Source organism: Myotis brandtii, unplaced genomic scaffold (assembly GCF_000412655.1).
Source record: "Myotis brandtii unplaced genomic scaffold, ASM41265v1 scaffold191, whole genome shotgun sequence".
In the NCBI taxonomy this organism is placed as follows: Eukaryota; Metazoa; Chordata; class Mammalia; order Chiroptera; family Vespertilionidae; genus Myotis; species Myotis brandtii.
This window is the reverse complement of record NW_005357115.1, coordinates 8,323,686-8,349,126: the sequence shown is the minus strand read 5'-3', so window position 1 is coordinate 8,349,126 and position 25,441 is coordinate 8,323,686. Positions and strand designations below refer to the sequence as shown.

General features: G+C 39.0%; 1 protein-coding gene across 1 annotated transcript in view; it reads left to right on the top strand.

Moving 5' to 3' along the window:
* FSHR (follicle stimulating hormone receptor) overlaps positions 1–25,441 on the top strand; it is a 136,623-nt gene that overhangs the window by 41,921 nt on the left and 69,261 nt on the right. Inside the window, exon 2 of the mRNA XM_005864852.2 lies at positions 19,248–19,319. Coding sequence (XP_005864914.1) covers positions 19,248–19,319 — 72 coding nt within the window. The remainder of the gene's footprint in view (positions 1–19,247; positions 19,320–25,441) is intronic.

Genomic DNA, 25,441 nt, shown 5'->3' with positions numbered 1-25,441 from the left:
GACCACATGACTTTTTTCCAATGCTCGACTGTCCAATCCTTGTGTTCCTGTGCGAATTGGAGACGTGTTATCTTGGTAACTGCAGACAGCAAAGGTGTTCGAACAGGCCTTCGGCTTCCATATCCCATACGATGCAGTGTATGGCTAATTTGCCTACAAACGTCAGGTGGTCATAATAATCTGGCCACTCAGTATATAGTTAGCTATCTAAACTTTTGTCCCTTTTAACTTTCTCTGGAGTATATCCCCTCATCACAGTTACCTTCACCTTAGGCCAGAACTTGCCCTTCCATTCCTGCTCACTCTCACTGTTCTCAAAAGCAGACCCAAATTACTCTCCCTCTGCAGTATGCCTCACTCTGTTTTGCTTTCATTTCTGAAACCCTCCATACTCAGCTGTTACATGATAGATTCTTGGCATAGAATTATAGATGGGACATAGTCAACACTTAATGAGCCTCCCCAGCCCTCTGCCTACGTTATAACTAGATCTCAAGATGCCAACATTCTAAGCTAGGTTTGGTTTACACGTATAGACCAAAGCAAGGGCTAAGGAGACAAAAGGCATGTGAGAGTTGGAAGGTAAATACACTCAAATATTGATATGTACTGAAGTGTCCAGGTAAGGATTGTGTACTCAACATGTATCTCAATATGCGTTTCAAAGCCATGGTGGGAGAAAAGAAAGGGCTCCATCTTTGTAGTCAGAAATGCCTTCCCTGAAACTCATCTCTTCTGCTGAATAATTTTGTAAACTTGGGAAAGTCACCTCGCCTCTCTCAACCCCAATTTCAGTGGATAGCTGTTCTTGCTTTGTGGGGTTATCAAGAGAACTACAAAGTAGGGATGTAAAGCCCCCCACCCCCATATACCAGTAGTTCTTGCCACATAGTACATTTCCAATAAAAGACAGTGATTGTTAAGAATTTTTTGATTAACCATTGTCAATCAGGTTTCTCTTGTACAATCATAGATGGAGCAATTATTGTTCAATATGTACTTATTGAATAGCTATTATTTTCAAGACACCAGATGAATAAAATACAGTGCCTTTCCTTCTGGGGCTACTTATGATAGACCACACATACTCCAGGAATGTGCAATGACACATTTATACCAAGGGGTCAGTGACTGCATCAGAGATGTCTGGAGAGCCAGGATTGAAGCATGAGGGAAAAAGAGAGAACGTTCCTGTGGTTGGCCCAAGAATAGTGATGTGGGTGCATAGGGAAGGATGAAGACAAGATTCAATGATAAAAGCCAATTTTATAATTTGGCTGGGGGCTGATCCTACCATTCAGGCCTAGACACTCATAAAGGGAGATGGGTAGGGAGAGAGCCTTATCTTCACATCCTTGAAATCTCTAACAACAACCACATGGTATTTAATAGTTACCAAAAATGGCTTCATTTGACCTTCCTAATAACTTAGTCAGAAGGCAGAGCAGATGATCATATGCCCACTTTACGGAAAAGAAAACTGAGGTCTGGGTGGATTAACTGATTTGCTTAAGGCCATGCAGTTCACTTTCGAGGTAAGGTCTAGCTTTGCTGAATGACAGAAGGAGGGGGTACCCTCAGCTTGCCACGAACCTCTTCTAAGTCAGCATTCAACTCTCATTTCCACTTGGAAGAACTTACCAGCCCCACAAGGTGAATTAAGGTCAGTACATCCAGACGCATCTGAGCTTTGTTTACCTGACTGGTGACCTTGAGTCCTGCAGCTCCCAGCTGGATGGCAGGGGGGCATAGCTTACAAAGACAGAGGTGCTTTGTTCTGAAAGACGAAGTGTATCAGTGTTGAGATTGAGATGGGACATTTGGGGAGTGAGAACCAACAGGCACATTGATGAGAGTTAGTTTGCAGAGCCTGATCTTTCTGAGGAAGCAGAAACTTTAACTGTTTTTCTCATTTAAATCTTTTCCACTTATTTTTTCTTCTCAGCTTCCTGACTTTTGAAACGTAATTGCCAACTTCTGCTTTTAAGCACCAAAGGGGAGGCATTTGGTCTTCTAATGCATGAAGTGACCTTAAGTAAGCTTTCTTGGGACCATAGCGTTTTCACTGAACTTAGGAAAGAGGTCTCACTCCCCCCTAGCCCCCCACATCCCTGGCCCCACACACACATACACCACTACCACCACCACCACTACCACCACCACCACCACCGCCGCCAAGGAAACTACCCTTGCTCTTTCAGTGCAGGCTGACCTTTTTTGCTCTTTAAGACCATTCCTGATATTCAGATAAACCAAATTACCTTGGTTAAACTACACTCAATCTTTAAGCATTGTGTTATGTTTCTTTGAGAAGCATCAAGTGTGACTGGCTCCAAATGCTCATCCCCTGCAATTACCCTGTCCAGGATTGATGGCTTGAACCCTTTCCCCCAAAGTCTTAGTATCTATTAATTTTTTTACTCAAAACAAATATTTCTATCTGTTACCTGGATTCACTGAACTTTACTTCTGAAGTCTCCACTGCCAAATCCTTTTCACCCTCCACATGTCCCACATAGTTTTGGAGATCTGTTCTCCTATCTACTCCATCTTCCTCCTCCCGCTGCCACACACCCAGAGGAGCTTCGGGCATCTCAGGGCCAGGCAGGGCTGGACCAGCTGATTGCCTGGGTGGGTGGGATGACTGCACCCTTCTCTATCTGCCCTACTCCTTCCAAAAAGAAAGAGCCATGTGAAGCAACTGAGTCTTCACATTCATGGCATCCTCCAGTCCCTTATCATACTATCCCACAGGCCCTTGGGAACAAAATATATCTCTAAAAACCGTTTTTCCCTTATTAACTCTGTAAATCAACTTGCTTCTATCAAAGTTACAGATTGACTAGAATGCAAAGAACAGAAACATTTCTCTTTCGTCACGTTCCCTTCTATGTAAAAGAAAAATCTTGATGGATATGAAAGAGAATGGAAGCAGAATGGCTCTCAGAGCAACTTTCCAAGGTGAATTATTATAAACTCTGGCTAAACAAAAGCACCGCCATGTTTCTACCCTTACCCTCCTTCACAAAGAATTCTGGCTCCAGGGGCCTCTCCACAGCACAACTGGTTCCTACTCAATACAAAGCAAGTCTCTGTCTGTACTGCAGGGAAATGGCAACAGCCGACCAGAAGGTCAAGGTGTGCCTGTTAGTCTGACCAGCCTTCTGGGATGCTGGAGAAACGCAATTTGCCAGCTTCAAGGACCATCTCTTTCTCTGAGGGGTCACTGGGGCCAGGGTCAGCATTTTGCAAAGATTAAATCTACTTTAATCTTCCTCCACGTGAGGGTTTGCTACATAATGACCTTTTTCTATTGTCAAAAGAAAACTCAGAGAGCTTTATTGATATTAATATTTTATTAAGCAAGAAACAAACTGTTCACACACAGGGATAATTCAAACCTGAGAATGCTATGACTCTCAGAGGGAGGATGCTACAGGATGGCTTATAAAGTGAAAATGAAGACACTGATTAACCTTTACAATGATTGGTTATTACAATGAGGGTTTCCAGACGGCAGGGGATTGGTTAAAACTGATTATCTTATATCATTTTAGGAAGATGACTTCAGTTTCACTTATGATTATCAGAAGCACTTACAAGAAATAACCTAAGTTAAGTCTCTCTTATATTCATGAAATGTGCTAGATTAAGTTTCACTTATGTGGCTTAACTGTTTGTTTTTTTTCTGTTAGAGGGATCATCAAGCCTGGTCCCATTTTATTTTATTTTAACCCTTGGTGCATGACATTCATGCACTGGGGAAGGGGGGGTTCCCTCAGCCCGGCCTGCATCCTCTCACAGTCTGGGACCCCCCCTGGGGATGTCCGACCACCGGCTTCTAAGCCAGCAGTAGGACATCCCCCAAGGGGTCCTTAGCACTGTCACTGTGCTCGCCAGCCATGAGCCTGGCTTCTGGTTGAGTGGTGCTCACCTGTGGGAGCACACTGACCACCAGGGGGAAGCTCCTGCATTGAATGTCTGTCCCTTGGTGGTCAATGTACATCATAGCAACTGGTCGTTCTGCTGTTTGGTTGATTTGCACATTAGCCTTTTATTATATAGAACTATTCTCTCTGGCATGATCACTGATATTGTCATCTCCCCCAAACATTTACAAACTGAAATCACAATGGTAATGGTGAATTCCTTCTATGTCACTCAAATCACAGTAAAAGGGAAGAAAATATAGCTCTTGGTGTCCTCTACTTGCCCTGCTGTAAGGTGATCTCTTTTTACTCCAAATTTCATCCAAAGCAAAGAATGGTATGGGCTTTCTTATGTCTGATCTGCAACATCATGAGAAAGAAACCCTGGACCTTATGTAGATTACTACTAGTAGTGGCCTGGTGCACTGATTCGTGCACATTGAAAGGAAATTAATTAAAAGGTGGTGGGCGGGGCAGGACTGGGCAAGATGAGGACACGCCCTGGAGCCAATCTCCCATGGTCCCTCCCCAGCCAGCCACACCTGGCGCAGCACTGGGGTTCAAAGGGCATCTGCAGAGTGAGCGGGGTCCCTACGGCAGGTGGGGTCCCTCAGCCTGGCCTGTGGGGATAGGGCTTAAACCTGTAGGCTGACATCCCCTGAGGGGTCCCAGAGTGCGAGAGGGCACTCTGCAAAGTTGCTGTTGCTTGGTAGCTCCTGTGTTGAGCATCTGCCCCCTGGTGGTCAGTGCGTGTCATACCTACTGGCTGGCTGGGGAGGGACCATGGGAGATTGATCGGTTGGTTGGACGGTTGCTTAGCCTTTTATATATATAGATTATTTCATTAATATCCAAAGTCAGATACACTGGCATAGAGATTCCTGCTACCCTCCACACACACACTCTACTTTCACCCTCACTTAACAGGACAGGAGCAGGGCCTCTCTGCTGATGAGCCACCCATTAGAGGTAGACCACCAGTTCTGTGGAATACCATCTCACAATGTGCCCTCTGCTCTGAGATGTTACCTTCAACCAGTGACGAGCTGAGATATTAGGCACCACCCAAGATGAGTGCTGAGGTCCACATCTAGTCAGAGGGGCTGCAAGTTTTCAGCTTTGGAAAAGGTGGAAAAAGGGGGGGGCCTTTATGGTCCTACCTGAAGCAGGCCCTCCTTTGTTTCTAAATCTTGTCTTGCAACCAATTTGTGAGAGATTTGCCCATCCTATTTTTTGATGTGAGGCTGAGTTGATTTATGATCCTTTAATTTCTGTAGGAAAAAGGACCTGACAAATTATTAGAAGAGCCATGCCAACATTTCAGTATCAGCCCTTTCCTAGAAATCCTCAATGGTTCACATGTATTCCTGAGTCAGGAACCAAACCAGCAACCTTTTGATGCATGGGATGACACCCAACCAACTGAGTCACAATGGCCAGGACTGCTGCATTGTTTGAATTTAAAATATTAAAGCAGTCTTGCATTCTTGGGATAAATACCACTTGCTCATTGTATGTAATTCTTATTATATGTTGCTGGATTTGATTTGTAGTATGTTGCTAAAGATTTTTATGTCTGTTCATGAGGGATATTAGTCCACAGCTTTCTTCTTTTGCACTATTCATATCTAGTTTTTGCTATATGAATTTTAAGATCAGCTTGTCAGGATGCAAGGTCAACAAGTAAAAAGTATATTTACTTCAAATTGACTATGAACAATGAGAAAGCAAAAATAAAATCCAATACTATTTGCAATGGCTCAAAAAGTTTTAAAATACTTAGGTGTAAATCCATAAAATAGAAACAAAATTTATATCCTGTAAGCTACAAATGCTGATGAAAGAAATCAAAAGAAGGCCTAAATAAATGGTGAGATATACTATATTGTATTTATAATTGGAAAATGTAATACATTTAAAATGTCAATTCTCCCCAAATTGATCTATAAATTAACACAATTCCAATCAAAATCCCAGCAGGATTTTTTGTAGTTACAGATTAGAGCTTGTTCTGACATTTACATGAAAAGGCAAAGAAATTAAAATAACCAAAATAAATTTGAAAAAGAACAAAATCAGAGAATTCACATTATCCAGTTTTAAAATTTACTATACTACTACAGTAATCAAGAAAAATATGGCATTGGCAAAGAGATAGACACATAGATTAATGAAACAGAATAGAGTCCAGAAATAGTTCCACACAATTATGGCTAACTGATTTTTGACAAAAGTGCAAAAGCAACTCAATGGAAAATAATAATCTTTAAACAAATAGTGTTGGCGCATATGCAAAAATGAAATAGAGAGAGAGAAAGAACCTTGACCTAAACTTCACACTTTTATTAAAAAATTAACCCAAACCCAATATGGATCATAAATCTAAATGTGCAACATAAAATTATAAAATTATGAGAATAAAACATTGGAGAAAATTTCTATGACCTGGAGTTAGGCAGAGTTTTTACAAATGACATTAAAGAAACAATTGATAAATTGGACTTTATCAAAATTAAAAACTTTTGCTCCATGTAAAATACTGTTAAGAGAGTAAAGATTAAGCCACATATCTAAAAAGGATATGTATCCAGAGCTCTCAGAACTCAACAGAAAGAAAGCAACAACAAAAAAGTCAGGGTAAAGACTTAGACACTTCACCGAAGAAGATATAAGGATGATAAATAAGCATATGAAGATATGCTCAACATCAGTAGCCATTAAGAATATAATTAAGCCCTAACTGGCTTGGCTCAGTGGATAGAGTGTCGGCCTGCAGACTGAAGGGTCCCAGGTTCGATTCCGGTCAAGGGCATGTACCTTGGTTGCGGGCACATCCCCAGTGGGGAGTGTGCAGGAGGCAGCTGATCGATGTTTCTCTCTCATCAATGTTTCTAACTCTCTATCCCTCTCCCTTCCTCTCTGTAAAAAATCAATAAAATATATTTAAAAAAAGAATATAATTAAAACCTCAATGTGATAAAACTGTACACCTATTAGGATAGCCAAAAACAACAACAAAACAAAACTGATACTACCAAGTGCTGACAAGGATGCAGTGCACCTGAATTCTCATATACAGTGAGAATGCAAAATGGTAAAGCTGTTCTGGAAAACAATTTGGCAGGTACTTATAACCCTCTAATTTCAGTACTAAGTATTTACTCTAAAAAAAATGAAAACAAACATCCACACAAAAACCTGCGTATCAATGTTTATTGTAGCCCTATTCAAAATTACCCCAAAATGAAAACAACCCAAATGTCTTACAATGGGTGAATGAGTAAACTGTAGTGTATTCTATACAATAAATTACTACTCAGCAACAGGAAAGAAAAAGCTATTGGCCTACACAACAAAATAGATAAATCTCAAGTGAACTATACTGACTGAAAAAAGCCAGTCTCAAAGGTTATATATTGGGTAATACCATTTATATAACATTTTGGAAAGGCAGAATTACAGCAACAGAACACAGATCAGTGGTTACCAGGGCTTAAAAGTGGGTGGGTCAGTGTGATTTTAAAGTTGTGGCATAGGGAATTTTATGGTGATGATATTCTGTATCCCAATTGTGGTGGTAGGGGTTACATGAATCTGTGCATGTGCTAAACACATAGAACTCATAGAACTGTACACACACACACACACACACACACACACTCAATTTTATTGTATGTTAGTTCTAAAAGATACACTTTATTACACTGCATTGAGAACTAAAAGTGAGGTTGTGTGATAAACAACTTTGAACTATGGCTGTACATAATAGGTCCTCACTAAATGTTAGTTCATTTTCCCCACTCTTTCTTCCTCTTAGCCAAGGTCAAGCCCCTGTCCAGTGACCAGTGCCCCTACAAGCTAGAATCTGTGTGTTTTGCATAGTTCAGAGCTAGAAAAGCCTGGCCGAGACTGTGTAGCTCTGCACCCCACCACCTGCGACTCAGCTCCTCACCACCACGTTTTAGTCTAAAATTAGTGTAAAGGCCCTGTTTAACAGGAACATCTATTGCTTCGACCAATGAGTGTTTTCAAAACAGAAAATGTCAAAAGTCAAGATACAGATTTTATTCTTAGAGTAACATGAAATGTATCTCCATGTTCTGGAAATTGTAGACATGCTCTCTGTTAAATGCAAGGTATCAATACTATTCTATCATTCCCGCAAAGCTGCGCTTTGCCACACACCATTACTCTAGGCATTATCATTTATAAATTTCAGCATTTGTAATGAAGGGCCCCTGTATTTCTATTGACCATTGCTATTTATATCTACCAATTAAATATTGTAGACAATTGCTTTGTTTCTATAACATGTGAACTATTTATTCAGAATCTGCTCTGGGTTAGAAGTTAGTATCTAGAGAAGCACAATGTGAGCTTAATATTACTTTATGTTCTTTTGATGCAAAGCATAGGTATTTATCTTGATTTCTGGTGAAATCTCTAGTTCTTATTAGAAAAAACACATAATGCTAAATAATGTTTTCTTGTCATTCCCACAGAGGAAATTAAATTTTTCAGGGATTTTTCCCTGTCAAAATACATGTTGCTCTTAAAGATTAGGTATAGATATCATCAGGTTATTGCCTTGAAGATTAAATAATTCATTCTTCAAAACCCTATATTAAATAACATATTTATTATCTTGGGAGTGAATTTAGATATAGGGTTGCATTCTGAGCACCGTCCTGTTCCTTTTTCTCTGAATCTATTTTAAATGGTTCTATGCATTTGTTCTTGTCTCTAACAGAGTTCATTTGAACATTCAACATTTGCATTTTACACAGTCAGTAAAAGATAATTATTCAAGGCATATGCTTTCTGATTAAACGTGTGGAGCTTCTAAATAGAAAACGGAAATTAGTTTTAAGTGCATTACGAAATACTTAAATTTATCTTTGGTGCATGGTGCAGTGATCAGCTTTTCCTGTGGTGTTCCTGTGTTTCATTTTCACTGACTGTCATAGTCAGCCAGAGCCCATAGATTCTAGAAGGAAGTGTATCCCTGGTTAATCCTCTCACATCTTAGCAAAAGCAGCTCTAAACTGACCTTTATGTGACAGTCGCCTTTTATTATTGCATCTTGAGCTAAATGCTGTCAATAAATATCACAGTAAAATCAGGTTGACATTAACTGAGAGGACCAAAAGAACTGCTTTAGAGGCATAATATGTTTGCCATTGTATCAGATGCTGTCTGAGACCCTGGTGAATCACTAAAGTGGAATCCTGTTCATTCACTCTGACAGAGTAAGAGTAAGGGCAGCCCTCCTTCCATCACCATTTATCCCCCTTACAACCTCTTTACCTCCCATCCCCCTTTGGCTCTGTAATCACCATACTGTTGTCTGTCTATGAAGTTTTTTGTTTTTTGTTTTGTTTAATCCCTTCACCTTTTTCACGCAGCCCCCTACCTCCTCCCCTCTGACAGCTGTCAGTCTGTTCTCTGTATCTATTGAGTCTGTTTCTATTATGTTTGTTAGTTTATTTTGTTTTTTAGATGGAAGGAGATTTGGCTTGGCCTGGTGCTGCCCGCTTGCTAGCCCTGTCTCCCGCTTCTGCCATTGGTCACCTCCCTCTGTGGGGTGGCCAGTGGGACGATTGGGGCCCCCCCACTCTCACTGCCTTGGCTGGCCTGGCACCGCCCACTCACCAGCCCTGCCCCCTGCTGCTGCCACCTATTGGGGCCTGTGAGCTGGGGACAGCTCCTGCATTGAGTGTCTGCCCCCTGGTGGTCAGTGCACGTCATAGGGACTGGTTGTTCCACTGGTTATTTTGCTGTTCAGTCAATTTGCATAATAGGGTTTTATATAGATAGATTCCATATACTCAGAAGATAGTACACAGACCTGTAGGATTTTAGTACATACATAACACAAGCCATTTATTAATGGTTAGGACGTGGCTAGTTTGAATTTATACACAGGAAGTAATAGGACATTTCACTGAAAAGGAAGTGGAGGTAGATTATGGAGTGCCTCAAATGGAAGACAAATGAGTTAAGATTTCTAAAGGCAATGGTGAGCAATTGAAGAGGCATATTTATGGCTTTTTTTTCTTTTGCCTTGTCTTACTTTTGAGTAGGAGAGTGTCAAGGCAAGCAGTGTTAGGAGGAGCACTCTGATCATGGTAGATGAGACAGTCTGGACAATAGAGATCAGAAGAGGAGGATCTGCTAGCAAGTCAGAACCAAGGCTGCAGACATGAGGGAATGAGATCTGGCCTGGGTGGTGGCAGAGGGATGGAAAGGAAAGGGTAGGCTCAAGTGATTTTGACCTTTACTAGAGAAAAAGAAGGGCTACCTATTATTCAGTAATCCCTTAAGATGGGTTTCATTCTGTGTTGAGCACTTAACATAAAATTATCTCTTTTGCTTTAAACAGAATATGACTGAAATGGGAGAGCACTTGAAGAGGATTCTACTATATAACACATTGTAAAGTTTATCTGATAGGACCTTAGACATCATCTGGTCCAACCTCCTCAATCCACAGATAGGGCTTGACTTTTCCCAATCACTTACATACCTAGTAGCAGAGCCAGCATAGAGCCCAGATTTCTAATTTTTTACCCTGGTGATCTTTCCTCTTCACTATGTTGCTTCTTCATGCTGAGCTTTTATATAAATGGATTATAAATCAGGTATCAGATTCAGGTCAGAAGATGAATGTGAACAGGTGATAAAATGAATGTGAACAAGTGATACGATGTGGTATAGAGAGTAATTCCACAACCACTCAGTGCAAACAAGGGATGGGGGAGTCGGGAATGAAAGCCTCCACAACCTTGATATAAAGGTTGTACAAAGGAAGAGATAAAGTCAGCAGTGATATACAGTTAGCAGTAGTGCCTACATTGCTTTCCTCAGCCCAGGACAGATGTTGAGATAAGGGGACATAAATGGAAATAAAAGGAAAGCAGATTCAAAAGAGCTATTAGAAAGCCCTGTTCCCTGGAAGATGATAAAAGTGAGGAATCGCCACTCTGGAAAGGTTGTGGAGGGGAAATCGTGGAGGCTCAGGGCACAGTGAGATGTCATTGGAGCTGAGCTCTGAGTGGCGCCTGCCTCAGGAGTTTCTCTCTTGTAAACATAAACTTTCCCTCCTAAATGAAACATCCTGGCATTATAAGCTGACACAATAGCTTGTGCCAGAGTCTACATAGAACAGATTATCCAAAAATTTAGCTAAGTAGATGGTCTAATGGAAACAACATCTACACAATTGGACCACCCCTCTCTAGCCATTCTGGTAGCAGGTAGACAATCCATGTGGCTGAGCTCCTGACTTGCAAATGTTTCTGGAAATCCTAAACGATGCCAAAAGGTAAAGCCAAATTACCCTCCCTGTTCTAAATTCATCAACAGCCATGTAATAAGAACTAAATAACAGGGGAGAAAATAGGCATACGAATGCTTGTCATGCCTTTCCTTCTATTCATTCTCCCATTATGTTCATAATACTTTTTCTCTCAGAGACAAAGCATTACAAAGGGTGACCAACTCAGAAATCATAGCACACTGATCAAGATGGATTTAGTAGGGTAGAGCAAGCAAATCACTTGCTTTACTACCACTGCCAGGCAAGCCTACTCTGTTGACGCATTTTCCCCCACCCCAGATGAAATATGGGGCAGGCATAACTGTTCCAGACTCATAAATGTAATGAAAGGCCACTGTTATCTATTATTAAATGTCCACTCTCCTCTGATTTAAAACCTCCCTATTCCACTGCTTGGGCCTGCTTTGGACTCAAAAATCTACAACTGGTAAGGAAGGAACAGTTTCTTCTCTCGTTCTTATTCCACCTCCTTCCCCAGTTGCTGCTGACTCTGGCCTCACCTGGGTTGGGCCCAGGAAGGAGAAAGACTAGAGGTAAAGGCACTGGAGGTAACGCTACTGGTACAGTGGCCCTCTGGCTTTGGGACCCTCTGGTGTGACGCATGGGCTCCTCGGGATTCCTCACACTGAGACCTCCACCTGTACTCCCAGGAGATTGATTCCCCTGCCCCGGGCTTCTAGCATTTCACTCCCCACAAGCTCTCTTTGGGGTCAGTTCATTATCAAAATAAGTCCATTTTCCTCAGGCTAAGCAGTCCAGCTCTCTTCTGCAGGGTCCAGATTTGGCTCCTGGGAAACCCACACCTTTGTCTATGGAAAAACAGCTCTCACCTAAAGCAGCTGGCCACTTCTGACCTTTAGAGGTCAGCCTCGTCATGTTTCAGTCTCTATATCTCCCCAAATTGCAAGAAATGCATGTCAACCCCTTTAATTTGTTCTCCTAATACCTCCCACATTTGGCTTACGGTGAGGGACAAGTGCCCACTCCACACCATGGAAGAGGGGAGACAAAGAACATTGACACGTCTGTCCCTCAAGGGAGACTTCGCAACCACCAATGCATCCTTGGCATTTGTGTATACAGCCTAAATGTGTGCTAAAGGGCAAATGCTAACTGCACTCACATGAAGGTAAGGAACACATCTATTTAATTGTTCTAAACAGTTAAGACCCATGCCAAAATGTGGAAAACTTTTGTTTTTAAGTTTAATTTCAAGTCAAATTGTATATAGACGCCACCTCTTCCTACCTTGGTACCTCTTTCCTGCTATTCCCTGCCCCACAGGCTTCAAGACCCAGGTATAACAACAAGAAAAATGCAAACAATTGGATGTCCAAATGATTTTGACAGTAGGTAGTCATCTGCTGGGTCATGGTAAATAGCCAAATCAAGATATTTAAAATCTTTATTTTTTTCTGGATGATTTATTTATTTAGTTCAATCCACCTATTTGCATAGTTTTCATACACACATTTCCAGGAAGTTGATTAGGGCGAGTTTGACCTAAAAGTGCGAAGCACAAAAACTCTTGGCATTTTGAGGTCAGGAAGATGATCAATTTCTTTTTTGCATATCTTTTGCCAAGCTGTTCTCACTCTAATTTTTAAACTTGTGTGAAATTCAAAGACCACAGAGCCGAGTGTCATTTACACTTGGGCCATCATAAAAAGGCAGCTTTCTCAGAAAGAATATTGGCTGTTTTCCAGGTGGCCAGAAGCTTTTTATAGGATTTTTAAAACTATTCTCCTTTAAGCCAAAAAGGGAAATTGAATTTGGCCAAGGGTGAATGGACTGCCCAAGATATGAACTGCTTCTAACAGACACATTCAAGGGATCCTAAAGCTTCCCAATTTTAGGAAAGAAAACAGTAAATCCCACCCACATCATTTATCAGGGAAGAGATATTAAGTAACTTGCAATAGTAAAGAAAACATTTATTTTCACAGCCAGCTTGATAAGTTGTACATTTTTTACAGAAATCGCCCAGGCACTTTATTCCACCTTCCCCAGTGGAGTAAAGGTGCCATCTGACAAGAAGGGTATGATGCCACTTCTAAATAGCTCTCTGTGTTTCAAAAGAAACAAATAAATAAGTGATGCTTGGGATATGGCCTGGTGAGAATTTCAATCTTAAGAAATTAATTACAAAATATTTCAAGCACAAAGTATAGAGAATAATAAAAAGTAGAAAATACTATAGATATAGTTGTTTACCACTCTTTTTCCTCCTGTCACAGAGGTGAGCACTATGATGATTTTGGTGTTGATCATTCTCAAAATTTTCCTTTCCATAAATATATATGCATCACTACACATGTTTTAATATATAAGCTTTATTATTATGCAGGTACAGTGAAGCCAACAGATCAGATGGCTAATGCTACTAAAAGATAGTTTGTTACGCTCACAGATCTAAGAGAAGAGTGCATACCACACCAAGGAGGGGTACATGGGGAAGCACCAGGATCAGTCAGGAAGCAGAGGGAGCCACAGGAAAACATGGCAGGAGTCATTATTTTGACCTCCATTTAAATGAACAGAAAAAAAAGAGGGTAAACAAGTTTAGAATTGGCTAGTTTGAATAATTTCAGCAGACTATGGGGTGTAGGGACTTTCCTATATGGGTGATTGGGACAGAGGAATAGTGGCCCAGAGAGTAAGGGCTCCAGAAGGTAGGCGGCAGGGCATACAGAGTTCAGATTGGCTGTTTTGCAGATGAAAGGCACCCTCACAGGCCAATCGTGAGCCAACTCTAGGAATTAGCCCTGGGAGGAAGAGTTCCTCCAAAGACACAAAGCCCCAAAATATCAAAACATCAAAATACAGAATAAAAAGATGACTTGTGCAAAACAATATACTGTTTTATGTGGCAGGTTGTTAACCTTTACAAAAATCATATCATTCTGTACATATTGTATACATCTCACCAAACTTTTTTCTCTCTCAACATTATGCTTTGGGAATTTATCCCCATTGCTGCATGCAGCTCGACTCAGTTCATTCCTTTTCATTGCTCTATAATTTGGCATTGTGTCAGTTTATTACTACTTATTCATTTGCTTATTCATCAGCGTTTGTTTCCAGGTTTTTTACTATTACAAGTGATGTTGCAGTGATTAATCTTTTACCTGCCTCCAGGTGCACATATGGCAGAGAGACATGGAAATAACTGGGTCCAAGAGCACTTGTACCTTCAGCTTTAATACATATTGCCAAACGGCTATTCAGAGTACATGTAGCAGTTTACCCTTCCATCAAGAGTATAGAAAATGTCCCCTTGTTCCTCTACCTCTGCAGTATTGTTATTATGAAGTTTTCCTTTTAATGTTTGCCAGTGAGATGGCATGTAATGGTATCTAATTAACGTTTAAATTTACATTCTCCTGGTTACTAGTGAAATTGAGCATCTTTTCATATGTTTATTGGACATTTGCATTTTCTCTTATGTAAATTGACTGTTCACATCTTTTGCCAATTTTCTACAGGGTTGTATGTATATTTTTGTTACTTTGTAAAGTTCCGGGTGCTAACACTTTTTTAGTTGTTTGTGTTGTCAATATCTTTCCCAAGTCTATATCTCATCTTATCAATTACTTCATGTATCTTTGCTTTACAGAAAATTTAAGTTTAATATAGTCAAGTGTATTGGAAATTTTCTTTCCAATTTTGGTGTGCAGTTTTTTGTGTCTTTTAAAAGAAAGTCTTCTAAACAGAATATTGTATTTTATTTAAAAGTTTTAATGTTTTGCTTTTTCCCATTTAGATCTGTAGTAAACCTAGAAGGGAGATTTTTAATGTGGTAACAAAGAAGGATCTTACGTTATTTTTCCACTAGGATAAACAATAGTATCCCTTATTGATTAGCCCATATTTTTCTCCATTGATTTTTAATGCTACTTGGTCATTTGCCATTACCTATCTTTTATAGTCTATTTCTGTGTTATTTATTCTCTTCCATTGATCTATTTCTTAATCCTGTCATTACCACAGCATTTTAATCACTATAACTTCATAAAAATCATATTACCTTACCTATAATTTCCCCAATCTTGTTTTACTACTTCAAAATTGTTTGGGCTATTCTTCCATCTGAATATTCATCAGCTAGTCAATTTCTATGCACACATATCAAAACAAAACAAAAAATATTGGGCCTTAGATGGGTCTTGCATTTAATTTATGTATTAATATTGATTAAAATAGATATCTTCACAATATTGAGACTTCCCATTTAGAATGTGCTATTTTTGTTTGTTCAGGGCTTTTCTTAATGCCTTTAAATTAAATATTTGATTATGCTTGCTCCATAAATTACTGTCTTGTTTTCTTAATGTCTTATTGTATAAGTTTTGTGGTCATTGTAACTGATATACTTTAAAATATTAAAAGAATGCAAATTATTTTGTGTACTAATTATAAAGCCAGATACCTTACTAGACTTTCTTATTAGTTCTAATAATAATCTTAGATTATTTTAAGAATAAAGTTTCTTTGTTGTATAGACAATCATGTTACCTATAAGTAATGACAGTTTTAAAATAAAAAATCCTAACATATATTTTTCTTCTTTTACTGTGTAGACAAGATATCTAGCACAACATTAAAGAAATATGTAATGGCATACATCCCTGCCTCATTCCTAATTTTAATGGAATGTGTCTAATATTTCACCATTGAGTATATTTATTGTAATGGTTGGTAGACTTAATTCTTTAACAGATTAAGAACACTCGCCCTTCTCCTTATCTGTCAAAAGTTTTTATCATGAATGGGTTTTTGTTTTTATCAAATACATTTTCTATGACTCTTAAGAAAATCATGTGGCTTTTCTCTCTTAATTCCTGATATGTGGAAATTTTCTTTAATACAGTTTTCTGATATTTAACAACCCTTGAATTCTTGGACAAACCGAAACTGGTGATGATGTGTTATTTGTTACCTCTATTGGATATATTTTGGCACTATATTATTTCAGATTTTTCTATTTATATTAATAAGTGAGATTGACTTAAATATTTTCATTATTTTATTGTCTCTGTCTGGCTTTGTTACTGATGTTACACCAGCCACATAAAATGGGTTGGAGAGTATTTTCTTTTGCTAGTCTCTGGCATAGTTTGTGTAAGATTGAGATTTTCTATTATTTTAAAGAGGTAGAATTTACTTTTTAAATCAGATGATGCTGACCTTGTTTTATGCTGGGTAGCTTTTAAACTACCAACCCAATTTGTTAATGTTTATAGATCTATTAAATTTTTCTATATCTTCTTAAGTCAGTTTTGGTTAAATATGTATTTCTAAGAAAATTATCCATATTGTCTGATTTTTTCAAATCTAATGTTATAAAATTGTTCCTAGGTTTCTCTCATTTAAAACCCATTATACTGGTAGTTAAGTGTCACGTTTCATGTTTCTCACTATTTTATTGTTGTTATTTTCTTGCTTAAAGTTAACATATTTTAGTCTATTCATCTTTCCAAAGAATTAGCTTTTTATTTTGTTGATACACTTCATTGTTTTTAATTAATTTCTACTCTTATCTTGATTATTTTTTCTCTTCACTTTCTTTAGATTTCTTCTCTCAAGGCATACTTAAACTTTGCACTGTGCTTTAAGTTAATCTGTTAGATTCATTTACTTTATTTCTAAAATGAAAATTCACTAAGAATAAAGTTCCTTTTTTCTTTTGCCTTTACTAATGTTATTTAAAAGAAATTTGCACACACATTTTATTTTAATTAATTATAGCTAAATTAATAAAGACATAACAAATTAATTATCAGAAAGTTTCTGGTTAAAGCCTTCCATGATAGGTCGGGTTTGCAACTTTAAGTGATAAACAGTTTTCTTTAAGAAACATTCAAGTAATGTTACTTTTTTATAATGATCATTTTTAGTGTTAGATTTCTAAATCAAGAGTCCTTGAAACTATTGTAATAAAATTTTCAATATTACAAGAAAGTTTCTTTACCCATCTTAGCATAAATTTATGTAGAAACTTAACCCTATAATTGTGAAATACCACATTTAATATAGATTGAACTTAAACTCTATGTATCAAATTAAGTTTAGCTGAGTGTTTATCTTCTCAAAACATTTTTATCAACAGTTTGTCATTTAATCAATTTTCTTATTAAATTGCTTTTGAGTTTGCACCTTAAGTTCTGGCCACAAAGGGAATAAATACATATTGGATTTATAATTTTCTGTTTCCAGGATTCTGCTGTTCTTTCACTAGTTTCCTATGGAAGTGTAGCTCATTAATTTTCCATCTTTTTCCTTTTTCTGGTATAATAGAACTACAAATTTCTCTATAAGTAACAGTTAAGCTACAACCCATAAGTTTTATATGTTGCATTTTAATTAAATTCCAAGTAATTCCTAATTTTTATTGTAATTTCTTCTTTGACCCATATCATTTAAATGGATGTTTATTTTGTTTTGGTTTAGGTTTTCCCATTGGGTGCACATGTGTTGGGGTGGGGAGCGGGGAGTTCATTTTATTTTCTTGTTGATTTCAAAGTAATTAAATTGCATCATTGTCAAAAAATGATTTGTTTGATACCAATTTGTTTGTGACCTAGTTCTTAGTCAATATCCTGTTAGTATTTCTTAATAAGTAGGTAAGTTTTCCAATGATTATGAAAACCCACCTATTCAATAAGGAGCACTAATTTCTTTGTTCAGTATTCCTTCTTGCTTTTTGTTCTTCCCCACTGAATTAATTTTTCTTATTTATAAAGGAAGTCTTTTGCTAAAACTTTGTGGTTGTGGCTAATTAAATTTTTCTAAATGTGTCTTTAGCATCACATTTGAAAATAAACATTTTGTGATATAGTACTCTAAATTGGCAATTATTTTCTCTAATAAGTCTGAAGATATGTTTACAAGTTTTCTAATTTTTAATTTGATGATGATATATCTTTTTCTCCCTGTTTGAATTTAAAATATTTTTATTGTCTACAGTTTTAAACTAATAGATATCTGGCAGGGGATTTATTTTTGTTCCTGTCCTGGGCTTTGTTGAGATTTCTGAATATGAGGATTTATGTCTTTTATAAATTATGAAAAATTTCCAGATTATATTTCATTGAAAATTGTCATCCATCTTCTGTACCTTTCTTTCTAAAATGCATGAGAAAGAGAGAGAGAATGCACAGACAGATGAAAGAAATGGATCTTTGCATCCCTCTTCCATGTTTCATCTCATGTACCAGTTTTCCATCAAAACACAAATCCTTTGGCTAAAAAGTCCAGAAAAACTGCCCTTCCTCACACTTTGGCTTCAGTTTACCCTCTTAGTATTCTGCTTTGTATTCATTGCTCAGGTTTTCAGTTGGACCCCTGGAGATTTCTCATATATTCTTGCAAGCTCAGCTATGCATTTAGAACAATATTTTTTATATGTTACATAAGAAATCTAGGCTATTTTTAGTGGAAATACCTTCAATTTATCTAGTTTAAAGCCTTTCAGGAAACGGAAATCAAGACTTTCCATCTTCAGAGAGGATTTAATTATGTTAAGTTTTAAACACTTAATACAAGTACAGGCAATGAAAATTCTTAAAATATGCCTTCTACTATTGGGTTCATTGTCTCTTTGAAAGGTCAGCTACGAATGACAAAAAGGGAAGAGGTATTCGGGGTTGGAGTAGAGGAAGGGCTACAGTAGGCAATATGGAATAGTGGTGACAAGCAAGGTTCATATCCGGCTCTACCATGAGCTGTGTGACCCTGGGCAACTGTTTTAACCTCCCTAAACCTCAGTTTCCTTTTATGCAAAATGGGGATAACAATAGTGCCTGCATCACTGCTTCACTGCTGTGTGGTGAAGATGAAGAGAGACCATGTAAAAGCAATTTCAACCATCATTAAATGGCAAACACTTAGTGCATGTTTGCTGTTAGCTGATAATAATACATTAGACACTTATTTATGAATGGATAGGCTGTGATATTTTATGTCCACTCTCTTTTCAGGAGGTTTGTCCTCACCAAGCTTCGAGTCATCCCAAAAGGAGCATTTTCTGGATTTGGGGACCTGGAGAAAATGTATGTACCTGACAATACCATGTGTGAAGTCCTCAATCGGGCTATGGGCAACAGCCTCAGATCACATCTAGTGGGATACCCTATGCTTAGAAGCCAGAAAACTCTCCACACAGCCTCCCGTTTTATTTCCGTATCACAACTCCCAAACAGTAATGTGGACTCTTTCAGAGTTGGGCACTGAAATGAACACAAGCAATCCAAGAAACCTCACTGCTTTCTTCTATAAGGTGTTGCTTCCAAAGTACTTGTGAGTGGAATTTTCATAAACAAAAGCCTGTTTTCTCTGCTGACATCATTCTTCTTCAGGGAAACCTTCTATCATTTCTGACTAATATTTAATTGACAGCAGCGCCTAACATTTGTGCTTTAGAGCTGTGCTAGGCTTCCTGTTCCCAAGCTACGCTGACAAGTGGTAATTGATACATAAACATTTAAAAGTACTGGGAAAGTTTACAGCACTGGGGGAGATTTCCTTTGAAAAGAGAAAATTCCTTCATTAATGCAAACATTCACTTTTTATTGGGTTAGTTTATGTAGGGATTTTCCCAAAATGGCCAACAGCAATAAAAAGCAGAACGAATTCTCCCATATTTTAGGTAACCCACTCTCTCTTCGAAGGCTCTTAATTCCATCTCCCAGGCCTTCAGAGCTGGGAAAATGTATTCTTCACTGTAGTGGCAGCAGGACTTAAGGGCCAATAAACACAGCAACAGATAAACAGATCACACCAAGGGAATGAAAGCCACCCTCCAGGTGACATGTGCTTCTCCTTCCTGAAGCCATTCAATTTTTCCTCTTGGCTCTTTCTCTCACCCCACCACCCCTTTAAGAAGAATATTTACTGAGGTTTGAGGGAAAGAGAGAAACCCATGAGTGAAAGAAACACAAAGCAGGTAGTTATTATTAAACCACCTGCTTAGAGGGGAGTGGTCAGCATCCTGGGATTGGATGTTAGTTTTAATACAAACTTACTGTGTAACCTCAATTAAGTCACTGTATCTTTCAGGGCCTTGATTTCCTCACCTGGGCACTAAAGGAGGCATTCTAAAAGGGGGCGATGGTTTATGTGATCTCTAATTTCTCAGTGCAAGCACCCTCCGGGTGGGTGAGAGCCCAGTTTAAGATCTGCAGTCTTCAGGAATTACCTTCTTGAAGACATTCAACACTCACAGGAATTGGGAGGTGGGGCACTCGTCTGAGCAGAGCTCACCAAGGGAAAGAGGAAAGCAATAGACTTGGCGAGCTTTTGGCTCAAGGTGTGTTCCTGATGGATTACTATTGCCCTGCCTGAAATTAACATAGACCAGATGATTGCCTCATAATTGAATCAAAATTATTCTAAAATACAGGAATATCAGACATCACAAATAATCCACCTTAATAAAATTCAATCAGCAATGTGACTGACCACTAATTGGACGTTCAGCCTCAGACAAGACTTCTCTGTGGTGATCTAAATGGTTGAGCTGAGCTGACATAGCAATGATTTCAGAGACAAGGCAGCTAGCTCAGAAGCTCCTCAACTTCCTCAGCTGCAGCCTGTCCATCTCTGCCTCGTGTCTTTATTAATCAGCCTGCACTAGCACAGTGAGTACACAAAAATTAAAATTATAGTGATCTTATTTTTTCCAACACCTTTTATGTCCTAAGGCCTCAAAAACACTACCTAGTAGAGAGACTGGCACCAAATTGAACTCTGAATACACTGATTGTGCCCTTCCATTTCTGTGCTCACCTTCATTCATTGTCTCCCCTTCTCTATGAGTTCTCATCTCCTTTCCAGATCTATCCCCTATGTTTTTCTTCTTCCTTCAGTTTTTATCCAGTTTCCTGAACTTAATAAATATTGGCTTCCTCTCCAATATCACCCTCTCCACAAATCATAAAATTCCTTTCATTAATTTCAACGTGTGACCAAGGTTCACCTATCCTTATTTAAAAGAAGGAGGGAAGTTTTCTGTATAAATTCTGCCTTCCTTCCCCTCTCCTCCCATCACTACCACTCTTTAGAAAAAGCACCTATATTCACTGCCTCCCTCTTCTTTCCTTTCAATCACTCCGTAGGCTGCCCACGTGCAAGGTGGCCACCGATTACCTAATACTATTATTCTAGTAAAGTCCCTAACAATACCATAACTGGCTGATCTAATTACTTCTACTTGGTCTTCCTGATACTTAACTTACATGCACTGAAATAGATTTCACTGACCATTCATGCCATTCTTAATGCTCTTCCCCCTTTTAATTTCAGTGACATCACACCCTTCTGCCTGCCCTCTTACCTTCCCAGACTACTCCATAAGCCATCTCTCCGTCTTTCTTGTTCCTCCAAGTTCAGATATTCTGGGGATCCATTTTTGGCCATTTTTCTTTTTTATAGTCATATCCCTAAATCATTATTCATCAAAGAATGTCATACTATCATGGCTCCTTAACCTTCATCTTTAACCCCACCCCTCTTCTGAGACCGTAATTTTTGTTTTGAAATGGAAAACCTCCAAAATATCCACACCTAAGTAAACGGAAAGTGCCTCAAATTCAATATGTGCACATTACCTCTCTCCTTAAATTTCTCATCTTCCCATGCAGCCCAGAGAATAATATCACCATCTGCCCAGACTCCAAAGCAAGGAAATCCTGTCTTCCTTGACTCAGGCCCCTCTGTCCCTCATATCCAGGTGCTCCTCGGATCCTATTTACTCCCCCACAAAATAATCCCCAGAATGCCCTCCTCTCACTCCTGCTGCCATTAGATCCAAAGTCTCATCAACTTACATAGCCTTCTGCATGAGGCTGCCATTCCTGTCCCAGCTTCAGTCTCCCCACCACTCTGCTGCCAGACCTGCACGGCTCAAACTCACTTGCAGAAGAAACTGGAAGGGACCCTTATTACTGTGGATTTAGTCATAAGCCCCCGGCACATGCATTGTATCACACACTTTTACCAGGTAGAAAAATGCGCCATTTAAAAATAGTAGCAGGAAGGGACCCTTATTACTGTGGATTTAGTCATAAGCCCCCGGCACATGCATTGTATCACACACTTTCACCAGGTTGGAAAATGCGCCATTTCCCAAGCATTTTCATTCCCAGAAATAATATTACCTATTTAGAATGTGATGGCTGGTTCTTTGGACAATGCCTGGCACATAGAGGGATTAAAAATAGTAGCAGGTGGAGGAAGGAAGGAAGAAAGGAAGGAAGGAAGGAAGGAAGGAAGAAACTGGACCTCTCCCATTCTCTCCTTTGCTCTACTAGCCCCTTTCTAGTTCATAAAATGTACTGTGTTGTGCTTCCAACCAAGGCCCTTGCTTGGCACACTCTCTGCCCTCTGACTGGAGTGTCTGAAGTTAGTTGGCTCCTCCCATCCTTCAGATCTCCACACCAGAGTCACTTGCCCAGGAAAGTCCTCCCTGACCTCCCAATGAGGATAACTCATACCATACACTCATAGCACCACTGGTCTTTATGTGCTGACTATCATTTTAGCAATTTTATACATATTTAGGTGATAATTTAATTAATTTCTAACTCCCCTATTAGATTAAAATTTCCATGAGCACAAGGACATTTTTGCTTTCACTTGATATTGAATCCATGGTGCCTCACACAGATTAAATATAATAAATAACTGATAAATGCATGAATAAAAAATGAATGAATAAACAAATATAATTAGTTGGAGAGACAAGATATCCAGATATAAAAAGGAAATACTAAATAGTATGAATAATAATGATAAATAATGTAGAAATTTAGAGGCATTTGAACACTGGCTGAGAATCTACTATGATCTAGACATTTAAATAGTTAGAGTTTAAAATATAACCCAGGACAAAAAATGTACAAGCTAATATGTGCAAAATAAGTGGTACAAACTTTGCATTTGTTAGGATTCCTTTTGTTGTAAGAGGCAAAAGAAAATAAACCTCAAACAGGCTTAAGGGAGAAAAAAGGGAATTTAATGGCTCATTTAACTTGACGGTCAGAGAGGAAGAATGGCTTCAGAAACATCCCTATTCAGGTTCAGTGTCCTTAGGACTTGGCCTCTGTGCCTCTCTCAGGTCTCCTTCCATTATGTTCATTTCCGTCACCAGCCCCACCACTAGTGGCAATACAAGCAGCCCCAGTTCTGCCTTCGCATCTTGGGTTCTATTCAGAAGGACAGAGCTGAACTTTTCTTGCTCCATCCCCAAAGACATGTAGACTGGTATGACTTGCTTAGATCACATAACCATCCCTGGACCAAACACAGCAGCTAAGAGAATATGATATTCCAATTGGCTGTGGCCTGGGTAAACAGGCTCCATTCTTAGAATTGAATGCATCTACTCCAACCACATGGACTTGGAGTCAGGGAGGGAGATCCACAGACAAAAACTGATATCATTGCTGGAGAAATAGTGGCGAGTAGGTGCCAGTAATTGGGCAAACAACTAAGGTCTAAAGAAAACTAGTCCTGTTCTCATCCAGAAGAGAAGGGTCTCTATGGGCAGGGTGGATGGGGATTTGAAGAATTTGATTCTGCCCTCTTCCTCCTGTTAGAGTGATTGAAAGAATCCAATGACTCTGCCCCAGCCCATGCTGATGACTCTCCTTCTTTCATTAACCCAGCTTAACCCACTCCCCTCTGCCTGAATTCAAAAGGGAAAGGAGTCGTTTTGGTAGAACTGGGGCAGAAGTGTCACCATCGGAAATGAAATGATCACTGTTCACACCTTAGCTTTCATCAGCATCACTATCTCAAACCTCTTCGCTGCTTTGGGACCGGCTGGGAGAAAAGGAAATCATTAAACTCTGCAATGTGAAGTGGCTTTGCAAAGTGCACCGTAAACTGTTTACATTGACTTTAATTACTTCGGAGCCTTATGTCAGCTTGGTATAAAGTGTGAAGATTACACTGAATAGGGTAGGGGGACTAGGTGACAATGTGGTGATTTATGGTAACCAGGAAAATTATGTATGGAAATGAGAGCAATTTAAAAACATATCTACCATGCTATTATAGCAATGGAGAGGGATGAAAAGCCAGTATATAACAAAATATCTTTGAAAATAGGAGCATGATGAATATGTAAATGAGACCAATCAACATCAGCTGAGATACGTATATGCAGATGAGACCGCAATGAGCCAAAATGTGAAATAGCTCCCAAACCATAAATATGAACCATATAAAATTCATTTGAAATATTCATGATAACATAAGGACAAAAAATATAATCAAGTGATTTACTTGCATATAAAAATGAGAATACTAGTCTGACACTCCAGCCTCCACTCCCAAATCACAGGGGAAAGAAAAGTTAACAGAGGGACTTATAAAGAAAGATTTATTGGATGAGAACTTGCAAGCACACTAAAAAAGTTGAGGATCCTCCAAATTCTCAGTCCGTGGACCTCATTCAGCACAGATAAAAGGAAAGGACATAAACCGGGTAACTAAAACCATAATGGTGACAGTGCTAGAAAATGTGGGTTCCAATCCACTTTGCCTCCTTGAGCACCTCCTGTTAGATAATGTAGGGGTAGGTACATTCCTACCCCGGCCTTCTGTGACTCTGAGAATTAATGGGGAAAGGAACTGTGAGTCCTACTTACTGGAATAGCAAAGCAAGAGGTAGAGGCTGATGATTCTACAGGCTCCTAGTAAAAAACTGGGGGCCAGTGTTGGGACAGTTAGACTCTGAATGGGAAGAGGGGATCCGAGTCCCTGGGCCTCAAAAGGATAACAAGGTTCAGTGGTTCTCATCTCAGATTGCACTTTAAAATCCCACAGGTAGCTTTTAAAATAAACCACAGGCCTACCTTTTCCATGGATTTTTAAATCCCGCTTGTCTAGGGTGGGGCCAAATATTGATCATTTTTTAAAGCTGCCTTGGTGATTCTAACAAATATCCTGAGTTAAAGCTACTGAGATGGATGATGTTTAAGTCTGAATCCAATTCACAGAAACAACATTCATGAACTTGTGCAGTGTGTCTATATGATGTAGTTGAAGAATTTTAAAAAAAGGTAGGGTGGTAGGAGATAAGGCCAAAGAAGAAGCTGGGGTGTGGCCATGGAGCACATGGCCATGGGGCATGCTCAAATATCATCGTTAATGATAGAAATTAAATGAG